Raw genomic sequence first — 11777 nt, 5'->3', positions numbered from 1 at the left:
GCGAGACCTAGCTGTCAATCAAGTGGCCACGCCCTTGATTATGCAAACTTAATATAACCTAATATAAAGGAAACTGATGGGTTATAAAAAAAAAAAAATTCACCCCCCTCACAGTTGTCATGAAGGGTAATATTAGCTGTATGAACAAAAATCGTTCTTTGTACCAGGCTGTAAACAGCCTTTTTCTGCTGTAAAGTTGGCCATTCTAACAGTGGGCTCAATTTTGCTCTACTATGGAGCCAGGACTAGCTGATTTTCGATGAATTGCAGTTTCAGTTACTTCCGTATTGGCCTCCCGAGGGAGAGCGGGAGGTTGCCGTTTGAGTGACCGTCGGGTTATTGATCACCTTCCTGACTAAGGCCCTTCTCCCCTGATCACTCAGCTTTGATGGCTGGCCAGCTTTAGGAAGAGTCTTGGTGTTTCCAAACATCCTTTACGTACGGAGGCCACAGTGCTCATTGGAACTTTCAGAGCAGCAGAAATTTTTCTGTAATCTTCCCTAGCCTTGTGCCTTGAGACAAACCTGTCTCGGAGGTCTACAGACAATTACCTTGCCTTCATGCTTAGTTTGTGCTTTGACATGCACTGTCAACTCTGAGACCCTATATAGACAGGTGTATGCCTTTTCAAATCATGTCCAATCTACTGAATTTACCAGAGGTGAACTCCAACTAAGCTGCTGAAACATCTTAATAATGATCAGAGGAAACAGATTTTAGAGCTTCACTGCAAAGGCTGTGAATACTTATGTACATGTGATTTTTCAGGTTTTTTATTTTTAATAAATTTGCAACAATTTCAAAAAAATATTTTCACATTGTTATTATGAGGTTTTGTGTGTAGAATTTTGAGGAAATAAAAGAATTTATCCTCTTTAGAATAAGGCTGACACATAAAACGTGGAAAAAGTAAAGGGCTGTAACTGTCTTAAATAAATGATAACAAACAAAGTGAAAGGAAAACTGGTGACGCAGTCACCCTAAGTTTACGTGGGTTACCTCCGGGTGCCAATAGTATCTGGATGCAGCCTTTATGATGCAAGCTGAAACTGCATCACTCAGCGATGCAATGTCAGACGCAATGCACTCAATTGAGTGAGTGATGTCACTGTGACGGTAGGGTTACGGGTGGGGTTAGGTGAGCGCATTAAAAAGCATTGGATGCAGCTCAGATTGCACTGCACCGAGTCTGCAGCCAGACCCCTCTCCCGGGTGCTCCGGTTTGCCCCACAGTCCAAAGACATGTGGTACAGGTCAGTTGGGTAGGCTAGTCAGTAGTCTATGAGTGTGTGTGTGTGTGTGTGTGGATGTTTTGCAGAGATGGGTTGTGGCTGGAAGGGCCTCCGCTACGTAAAAATGTGCTGGATAAGTAGGCGGTTCATTCCGCTGTGGCGACCCCGGATTAATAAAGGGACTAAGCCGACAAGAAAATTAATGAATGAATGAAAGGAAAACTTATAAAAACCAATTAAAGGTCATTCTACAGGAATTTTTCTTTTCTGCTCCTAACCTTTACAGAAACATAACACTTACAGTATACACTTTGTAGGTTTAAATAAAACCTTAAATAAATCTGTTATTTGAAAAATTGCACCCTTCTAAGCAATTAATGGGGCAAAATCTTTTTTTACAACTCCAAGCACAAAACTGCTTGCCACCACAGCTATTTCAAAATAGGGGGCTTTATTTTGAGGAAAAAAAAAAAAGATTTGTCGACCATTTGTACAATGTATCTACCTATAACAATAAAATATATCATGTAGATACCAAAATAAACAAATAATTATTATGAAATATATGAAAGGGGTCGCATGTGACTGGTTTTACAAAGGAAAAATCTATTATTTTGAAATAAAAATCACTCTGGCAACTTTTGTCTTTTTTTTTATAAAGATAAATGGAGTAGGGTTCTTTGTAACTTTTTAACTCTTCAGTTATCAGAAAATTTGTCAGTTTTATTTCATGATTTAAAGCTTTTAAGTTTTTATTGTTAGATTGTCTTTAGAAGAAGAATTTCTTTATTGTTAAGAAATTGTAAATTGCAAATCTACTAGCTCCAATCTCCAAAGTAAGAGAAAATAAATTGTGGACATGTGGGGCATGTTTCCAGAGAAAACATAACGAATTACTTTAATTTTGACATGAATAATTCTAAAAAGATAAACATTCTTTAATATTAAATAACTTAAACAAGACTTAAATATTTTAGATGCGAAATATAAATCCAAAAAACTCTCAAAACAATTGAGATCCACCAAAAGGCTATAAAATAATTTCTAAAGCTTTGGGACTAAAGCAAACCACACTGAGAGCCATTATCTACAAATGGCAAAAAACAAGGAACAGTGGAAAACCTTCCCAACAAGGGCTGGCTATTTCTCTCTCTCTGCACCTCAAACATTTTTCTGTAAAAAAGGCACCATATATATATGTGAACTGGTGAACCCTCTGTAAAGTCTTTCACACTGGTAAAGTCTTCTCCTGATTGTTGACTTTGAAACAAATACACCTACCTCCTGGAGTGTTCTTGATCTGGCCAACTAAAGGGTGTTTTTTTTCACCAGGGAAATAATTCTTTGGTCATCCACCACAGCTGTTTCCATGTTTTTCCAGGTCTTTTGGTGTTGCTGAGCTCACTGATGCATTCTTTTCTTTTTAAGAATGTTACAAACAGTTGTTTTGGCCACCCCAAATGTTTTTACTATCTCTCTGATGGGTTTATGTTTTTTCAGCCTAATGATGACTTGCTTGACTGATCTCATCTTAAGAGTTGACATTAACAAATTCTAAATGCAAATAGCACACGTGAACTCTAAACATTTTATCTGCTCATTGTAATTGGGATAATGAGGGAAAAACACACACACCTGTCCAATTACTTTTGGGGCCGTAAAAAGTAGGAGGCACATTTGCAAACTGTTGAAATTCCTACACCTCCTACACCTTCCTACATTCTTAAGATGGGGGAGGGGGGGTACACGACAATATGGCACAAACTCGAAATCGATAAATATATCAATTTAATTACAGCTTCTCTTAGTTGTTTACACACAATTACTTGTACTTCAGACACAATGACCACAACATTTAACTGACACACCAACCCCCTGGACCAATTCTGCTATCTACAAGCACAATTCCTGCTTTACACTCAAATTGCAGTTTTTTTTTTCCAAAACAAAACACAGTTCTCTGCATTTGGCACAATTTCCATGAAGAAAATCTTGTTTTCACAAGAAATACAATGTCATTCAAAATTGTAAAGTCATTTGCCCTACTTTGGATAACTCATCACATAGGTAAACACCTGTCACACATTGCAATATAGAAATCATATTGCAATCTATATCTATTTGCAATATAGAGCTCATCTGGTTCATAACTGGTTCACTGCCCACCCACGTTTTTTAGTTGCTTATCTCCCTCTATATTCTCCATTTCTCAGTCCTATTGAGAATTTATTTTTCTGCCTGCTGGGGTTGGAAAGTGTATGACCAAAATCCACAAAATTTTTATTTTATTTATTTTTCTTACTGTAACTGTGTTCTGTAAACATTTCTGTTGGTGGTATGTAGACCACAATATGTGCAAATTTGTGTTGGTTGGGATGAAAACTTTGCACACTTCTTTTGTGGGAAAAATGCAGAAAATATATTTGTTACCATGTATTTTGTATAAAACTACATTCTGAAATATTTTACAATGCACATATGTAGGCTTATGTACTGCTTGTAGTAAATGTAACACTGAACAAAAACAGGGTTACAGTAAGTCATTATGACAAATGGAAAATTGGTCATAGTGTTTTACATAATCAGTGATCAACTGTTTCTAATAAATGCCAATTGCGTGTGTCATTGGAAAACAAAATACCATTTTGAGAAAAAAATGCATTGTTTTGAACACAGTTTTATTTTGCAGAAGGGTTTTGCCCAATGTGTGTGTGGTTTTTGATTTGTTTGTAGAGTTCTCAGAAAATGTGTGTAAACAATTGGGAAAAACTGTAAAAGAGAAAAATCTCATATCTGGGTCAAGACGTTTCTGTAACTCTCCACATATGCTCAAAACAAAAATCAAGAAACACACTGCAAAAACTGCCTTTTTTTTTTGGTCTTGTTTCTAGTCCAAATATCTAAAAATCAAGAAGAATGTTCTAGACAAGCAAAACAAAGTCTTGTTTCAAGAAATAATATGCCAAAATAAAGTTGAGTTTTTTTCCTTAAAACAAGCAAAATAATCTGCAAATGGAGTAAGAAAAAAAAATCATATGTCAAAAGGAAAAACAAGATTATTTTGCTTGTTACTAAGAAAAACACACTTAGTTGTGAGGAATGGGCACACTTTATTAGCATATCATTTCTCAAAACAATGACATTAAAATTATGTTTTGCTTACCTAGAAAGTGCTTCTTGATTTAAGGATTTTTTGATATTTAGACTAAAATAAGACAAAAAAAATCTAAGTAAGAAAAGCATTTTTTGCAGTGATAACAAAAGTAATAAAAACCAGTTCAGTACTGTATGCGATCTTTAAATAAATGCATACAATTTTCTTTTTTATCATTTGGCTGTCTTGTATGTGCTTTTATAAAGTCAAAAGGTAATTTAATAATGGTCTAAGTTTAAATTTTTGAAAAATGAATTTGCCATACCAAAAGAGGATGTTTCTGTAGAATGACGATTGACTTGCCAGCAGGGGGAAGCAAAACCAAGAGAATCAAGTACTTCTGTCGTCTTTATTCAAGTTTGTACACTGTATCATATGATATTCAGAGCAACACACATCACCACACAATGGTAGTAAATTAAGTTTAGCCAAACAGCGGCAGCCTGAGAAAGTGGAAGGGTACAGTGCGAAATTTCACATACATACATATAAACAAATCACCCCCAGAAAACAAACAAACATTAACACAGATGGTAAATGATAGAGACAGGTGTCATGAATTCATCATCAGCAACCAAATAAATAAATATGTCAGGGTATATCATATAGGTCACAACAGTCCCTTTATTTGTCATCAACCTTAAATCCAATTTCACACTTTAGGGTTAAACTCTGTCAAGAAAGCAAACAAAAACTATTCAACTGAATATCATAAATGTAAAAGCTCTCTTCAGGGAGTGATGCCACATCAGTAACCATTTTCAAAAACAAACTGATCAACAGTCAAATATCAAAGCATATAAACAGTATGAAAATTTAAGTTGAACATGTTAAGGGAACATTTAGTCCCACAAGTGTGTAGCGAAGCTCAAACTATCATACAGTGCATCTGGAAAGTATTCATAGCGCTTCACTTTTCCACATTTTTTTTGTTACAGCCTTATTCCAAAATGGATTGAATTAATTTATTTCCTCAACTTTCTACACACAATACCCCATAATGACAATGTGAGAATTTTTTTATAAAATTGTTGCAAATTTATTCAAAATAAAAACCTGAAAAATCACATATACAAAAGTATTTACAGCTTTTGCCGTGAAGCTCTAAATTGAGCTCAAGTACATTCTGTTTCCACTGATCATTCTTGAGACGTTTCAGCAGCTTAATTGGAGTTCACCTGTGGTAAATTCAGTTGTCTGGTCATGATTTGAAAAGGCATACACCTAATGTCCAAGGGTTGAAAGTGTATGTTAAAGCAGAGACTAAGCACAAAGACAAAGGGAACTGTCTGTAGACCTCCGAGACAGGATTGTCTCGAGGCACAAGGCTGGGGAAGGTTACAGAAAAATTTCTGCTGCCCAAAAGATTACAATGAGCACAGTGGCCTCCATCATCTGTAAGTGGAAGTTGTTTATAACCACCAAGACTCTTTCTAGAGCTGTCCGGCCATCAAAGCTGAGTGATCAGGAGAGAAGGGTCTTAGTCAGGAAGGTAATCAATAACCTGATGGTCACTCTGTCTGAGCTCCAGCGTTATTCTGTGGAAAAAGGAGAACCTTACAGAAGGACAACCATCTGTGCAGCAGTCCACCAATCAGGCATGTATAATAGAGTCGGCAAACGGAAGCCACTGCCCTTCTGGAACTCTCAGACCATGAGAAACAAAATTCTCTAGTTTGATGAGACTAAAATAGAACTCTTTGGAGTGAATGCCAGGTGTTACCATCCCTACAGTTAAGCATGTTGGTGGCAGCATCATGCTGTGGGGATGTTTTTCAGCAGCAGGAACTGGAAGACTAGTCAGGATAGAGGGAAAAATAAATCCAGCAACGTACAGAGACAGCCTGATTGAAAACCTTCTTCAGAGTGCTCGACCTCAGACTAGGGCGACAATTCATCTTCCAGCAGGACAATGACCCAAAGCACACCGCCAAAATATCAATAGAGTGGCTTCACAACAACTCTGTGAATGTCCTTGAGTGGTCCAGCCAGAGCCTAGACCTAAACCCTATTGAACATCTCTGGAGAGATCTGAAAATGGCTGTACACTGTTGCTTCCCATCCAACCCAATAGAGCTTGACAGGTAATGCAAAGAGGAATGGGCAAAAATTTCAAAGCTTATGGCATCATATTCAAAAAGACTTGAGGCTGTAATTGCTGTCAAAGGTGCATCAACAAAGTATTGAGCAAAGGCTGTGAATACTTATGTACATGTGTTTTTTCAGGTTTTTTATTTTTAATACATTTGCAAGAATTTAAAAGAAAAATATATTTTTTCACATTGTCATTATGGGGTAATGTGGGTAGAATTTTGAGAAAATATATAAATTTTATCTAGTTTAAAATAAGGCTGTAATATAAAAAAAATGTGGAAAAAGTGAAGCTCTATGAATACTTGCATTGTATGAATATACTCTATGTACAAAAACACAATGCTATATTTTATTCACTTTAAGTACAAACCAAATCACACAAGCAAAGCTAACTTTCCAGCTTTTGTCAGTAAAACATCTTATGTGAGATCAAAACCAGCCAACAAACATCAGCTACGTTATTGCACATTGTCACACTGCAGAGATGTAGGTTATCATGGGTTTTATAAAGAAAACATTTACACAAAAACAACATGAATGAATTACTGCATGAGGCAGCAATATATTATATTACACCCACATAAAGGTTATCATGAAAGCGTTAGATGGATATATAGAAGTCAAGATGAACAGTTGTGCTGTGCACTGGATCAGTATAAACCCACACTGACATACTGGGCTTTTATGCGTCACGATATACACACACACCTTTAGTTTGTAAAATATTGACCCACATTTGACCTTACATAATTTTAACTGTTCAGCTGTCATACTTAAAAATCAACATCTTTCAATAGTAAGAACCTGCCTGAGGCACTCACAAGGCACAGTTGCCTTTAAACAGTTCCTATAGTTAAAACATCTGGAGACAGACCTTATATTCCAGTGCATTTCTATCTGGAGTAGATGTATTTGTAACTCATAAACATTAAATAACATTAAACCAGGATTCATGTGTTTCTTATTGTTCATGAAATCTTGTAATATTCAGGTTACAGATCTCAATTAAAAAATATTGGTGCTAAAGGTGGAGTAACAGGCAAAACTAGGTCAAATCATTTAAAACAACTAAAAGCATCCATTTAAAAATGAACCTCTTCCACACAATTTAGTTCTGTAACAGATTCAGTAATTGTAACATTATCCTGTGATATCAAAGTGCTTTATAGTTATAGGCTGAAACTATTATTTCAGTCCTGAGATCTATTACATATATTACTCATAGACCTCAAGGGCAGAGTTAACCAATTAAAATCTGTTTATGTAATGTGACAAAGGGATTTTTCCATTTGTCATAAACCAGATAAAAAAATAAGGCCTCACCGCTTTCATTTAAAAGAGTAATATGGTTTTTATGTAAACATGTGAAGATTATTTTCTGTATCAAGGGAATATGTCTGACTAAATACTTTAGTATTATGGTCCTCTGGTGTAGCTCAAGATATAAACAACATTTAACTGTCAGTGGCAGACTCCTAAGATATGAAATTATACAAAAAAAGTCAATTTTGTTTATAAACATTCAAATGTACACCACCTGTTACATATCGTAAGTCACTGTACTCCTTCATTAATACGAATCTTATTGTTCTTGTTTTCCAGAAGAATCAGAGAATCATATATATAATCTAATTAAAAAAAAAAGCCCAGAGTCCATCTATTTTTTCATAATTTTTCATCTTTAACCGAATAATATTTTCGAATTAATAACGTTCTTTGGTTCTGTTTGACATTTACAGATTTTAAATACCTAAAGACTTGAGCAAGGAAGTGATCTGTGGAGAAGTTAGTACTGTCTTAACCACTGCAATCCAAATGATGAGACGTCTTACAGCAGATCTTCAGAATGTGCTAGGTCAGTGTGGCTGGAACTCAGGTCCCGCATCTTCCTTAGACGATTATTTCGTTCCTGTTTGGAAAATACAAATGAATAAATTAACTTCATACTGCTCTGGGGATGTTCATTCTGCATCATACTGCCTGGTGATCTTCATCCAAATGTACACTTGTAAACTTAATTATCACAAAAAGTGTATAGAGTAGTCTGGTTTTGTAAAGTTTGTTCTAAAGATATCCAATTCCAAAAAAGTAAAAAAATAAAAAAATAAATACAAATAAATAAATAAATAAATAATTCACATGGGGCGCTTGTTTTAAAGGTGCTGTGTATATTTTTGACTTTTCTAAAGCATAAAATTACTATATGTTTAACATGCCTGTTAATCTGAAAATCTATGTTAAGTCAGTTATTCTCCTTTAAAAATATGGATTCTATGTCAGAAGTCTGTTTTTTTTTTTTGTCTCTATATTCTGCCCACTGCCAATGTCTTAATTATATTTCAGCACGCCATGTTGCCTTGGTGGAAAACACTGCAGCAACAGCCTCCGAAATAAGATGCAGATTAATTGATTAATTTTCTTTTTGGCTTGGTCACTTTATTAATCTGTGGTTGCCAAAGCAGAATGAACTTATCCATCATATGTTTTAGGTAGCGGATGCCCTTACAGCTCCAACCCATCACTGGGAAACACCCATACACTCTCATTCATTCACACACATACACTATGGACAATTTAGCTCACCCAATTAACCTACTGTACAACGCGTGTCTTTAGACTAAGGGGAAAACCAGAGCACCTGGAGGAAACCCATGCAAACACATGGAGAACTTGCAAAGATTCACATAGAAATGCCAACTGACCCAGCCGAGGCTCAAACCAGCGACCTTCTTGCTGTGAGACGACAGAACTATCCACTGTGCCACCACGCCGCAAATTCAGAGTTATCAAAATTCACATCAGGTGGTTTTCAACTACCAAGTAACAATTATATTTATTATATACATTAGTATATATATTATATAAATGAGCAATATCGCACTGCTATGAGTGTGATATTGCGTTTATACAACAGTTTGACGGCATAATTGTGTATATTAAAACAAAATCAAACATGGAGAGTCTCAAAAACCCTTTTGTATAAGAAACTACTTTCTTCCGGATTCAAATTATAAGATGAAAGTTAAACAGTTGAGTGTGCATCTTTTAAACTTTAGATCTGTAGTGTCTGCTTTTTGCTGGCGGTATGTGGGCAGAGTAATACACAAAGGGTAAAGAGGCTGTAGGAGTTCTGATATTGCAGAATATCGCACAGCTATCAGCCGATCAGATTTGAGAACCAGACAGAACTCTTTTATAAATTAGTATATAACATAATTATTAGTAATAACAAGTTACTAATTATTTCACAAGCGTCAGTCAATCAAATTACGTGAGGCAATATGTTGTACTAGTCCACACACTATCCAATCACATTAATGAAACACCAAAGAATAGTGGTACATTAAAAAGGAGGGGGAAAAAAAAAAATATATATATATATATATATATATATATATATATTACCACAGTTGGTAATAACCTTGTCCTATAGACCATTTTGAGGGATGTAAACACAAAAAATGGTCCCAACATCCCTGCTAAAAAATCCAGCTTAAACCAGCCTAGGCTGGTTGGCTGGTTTTAGCTGGTCGACCAGGCTGGTTTTAGAGGGGTTTTGGCCACTTCCAGGCTGGTTTCCAGCCATTTCCAGCCTGGTCTTAGCTGGTCAGGCTGGAAAATGACCAGCTAAATCCAGCTAAAACCAGCTTGACCAGCCTGGTTTAAGCTGGACATAGCTGGTTTTGGCTGGGCTCCCAGCTTGGCTAGGCTGGTCAAGCTGGATTTAGCTGGTCATCTCCCAGCCTAACCAGCTAAGACCAGACTGGAAATGGCTGGAAACCAGCCTGGAAGTGGCCAAAACCCCTCTAAAACCAGCCTGTTTGACCAGCTAAAACCAGCCAACCAGCCTAGGCTGGTTTAAGCTGGATTTTTCAGCAGGCATATTTCCTGTTTTATTAATTTCTATAGCTTTCGAGAATCCAAAAAGAGCCACATAATGTTAATGTTATGACTACTATTTTAAAATTAAGTTATGATTGAACTGCCTCTTGTTACAGTTATGTAATAGTTTAATAACAAGCAGGTAATGTTCATGGGCCTATGACATGACCATATTGAAATAGTCTATATGATTATTCTTTAAATACATATTGGGACTTATACAAGAGGAACCAAGCTTGGATGTAGGTGCAATGGTAAATATGGTGTGTATTCTAGTACGTGATTGGCTGTTGTCACTATGACCTGTCAAGCATTAACACAGATGCCCATGTGAATCCAAAGTTAATGACACAAGATTTTTTTAAATGCAAAAAGCAGATCTTTTTACATACATGAGGTCTACCATCAGCCTCTATAAATCTGCAAAAACAGTTGTTGAATATGAATTAGCATGTAATGTCACAATGGCAGAACGATTTAATGCACTGCCCTCTACAGCAAGACTTTCAAAGTGTTCCATTTAGAAGGACTCAACCCTATGGGAATAGGCAAGGGCTCTTCCAAATGAAATGCGCTGTTGGACACCAAACAACTTCCCTGCAAAAATTATTATAGGGTCCTGAAGTGTCCATCCAGTAGCACTTTGAAGTGGCCAGATTTGAGCAATTCATTTTGGAACAAAACTTCAAGATGAAGCCATGATTGTTTCATTATGAAGTGCCCTTCAGAAGATGATATATCTCACTTGGAAAGCACAGGCAGTCTGGCCTGTTTCTGGTCCATTACACAAGAATTTTGGAGTATGATAATCTAACACAGTGACCAAGATATTCTGTAGTCTAAACCTGGCAACAAAACTCAAAACTAAACTAAAACAACCATTTATAGCATCAGCTTTCAGAAACACTTTAGATTCAGAACAAAAGAACCAATCAAGACAAATGATAAAAAAAACAGCCCATCAGTGGTTACTGGACATTTTAGCAAACACATTGTGAGATTCCAGACAAATTTGTGTTAATGGTAATGATGGAGCTCTGGATGTGCTGAAATTAAATGCCCCCAAAAACTAAATGGCCAAGAGAAAGTGTCAGTGTCAGACATATGGTCCAGAAAAACAGAGCAAAAGGAAGTCTAAAATAGAAAGAAACTAATGTATACAAGATGTAGACTGACAGATTAAGAATAGTTGGAAGATAAAGCTTTTTTGGACTAGAAGAGAAGGATGTGGTCTTACATTGAGTTCACCAACTGGTTTATCCGGCTGGTTGAGGACTCCGAGAGAGCTGGCCCTCTTCATGCTGCATCCGACAGAGCCACATGCAAGCACGTCAGTAGGCAGAGGTGAGGGGTCATGGTGGGAGTGAGGTGGGGTTTGTGGGATGGGAATGTGTGGGTTAAAATTATGTTAATTC

At 36.3% G+C, this 11777-nt stretch overlaps 3 protein-coding genes across 25 annotated transcripts in view; 1 reads left to right on the top strand and 2 right to left on the bottom strand.

The window, feature by feature from the left end:
• LOC147841024 (uncharacterized) overlaps positions 1-11777 on the bottom strand; it is a 485466-nt gene that overhangs the window by 124790 nt on the left and 348899 nt on the right. The gene's annotated exons all lie outside the window — the stretch shown is intronic.
• The window catches only part of LOC147834160 (uncharacterized), a 439063-nt gene that overhangs the window by 101256 nt on the left and 326030 nt on the right, over positions 1-11777 (top strand). The gene's annotated exons all lie outside the window — the stretch shown is intronic.
• Positions 1-11777, bottom strand: part of klc1a (kinesin light chain 1a) — a 209886-nt gene that overhangs the window by 113562 nt on the left and 84547 nt on the right. For 5 of the 23 annotated variants that reach the window (XR_015505035.1, XR_015505036.1, XR_015505037.1 and 2 more), the window contains one exon: positions 4722-8389. The exons of 1 other annotated variant lie outside the window; for it this stretch is intronic. Coding sequence is in view for 11 of the 22 variants with exons in the window: in XM_087277699.1 (XP_087133825.1) it covers positions 8371-8389 (19 nt within the window). In the remaining 11 variants the exon portion in view is untranslated. Of the gene's footprint in view, positions 1-4721; positions 8390-11599; positions 11664-11777 lie in introns of those variants that run through there. 17 more of the 23 variants (XR_015505026.1, XR_015505028.1, XR_015505027.1 and 14 more) reach the window with 5 other exon arrangements.

Source organism: Danio rerio, chromosome 13 (genome assembly GCF_052040795.2).
Source record: "Danio rerio strain M-AB ecotype USA chromosome 13, GRCz13ab, whole genome shotgun sequence".
NCBI lineage: Eukaryota > Metazoa > Chordata > Actinopteri > Cypriniformes > Danionidae > Danio > Danio rerio.
The sequence above is the reverse complement of the archived record's forward strand: the minus strand, read 5'-3'. Positions and strand labels throughout refer to the sequence as shown.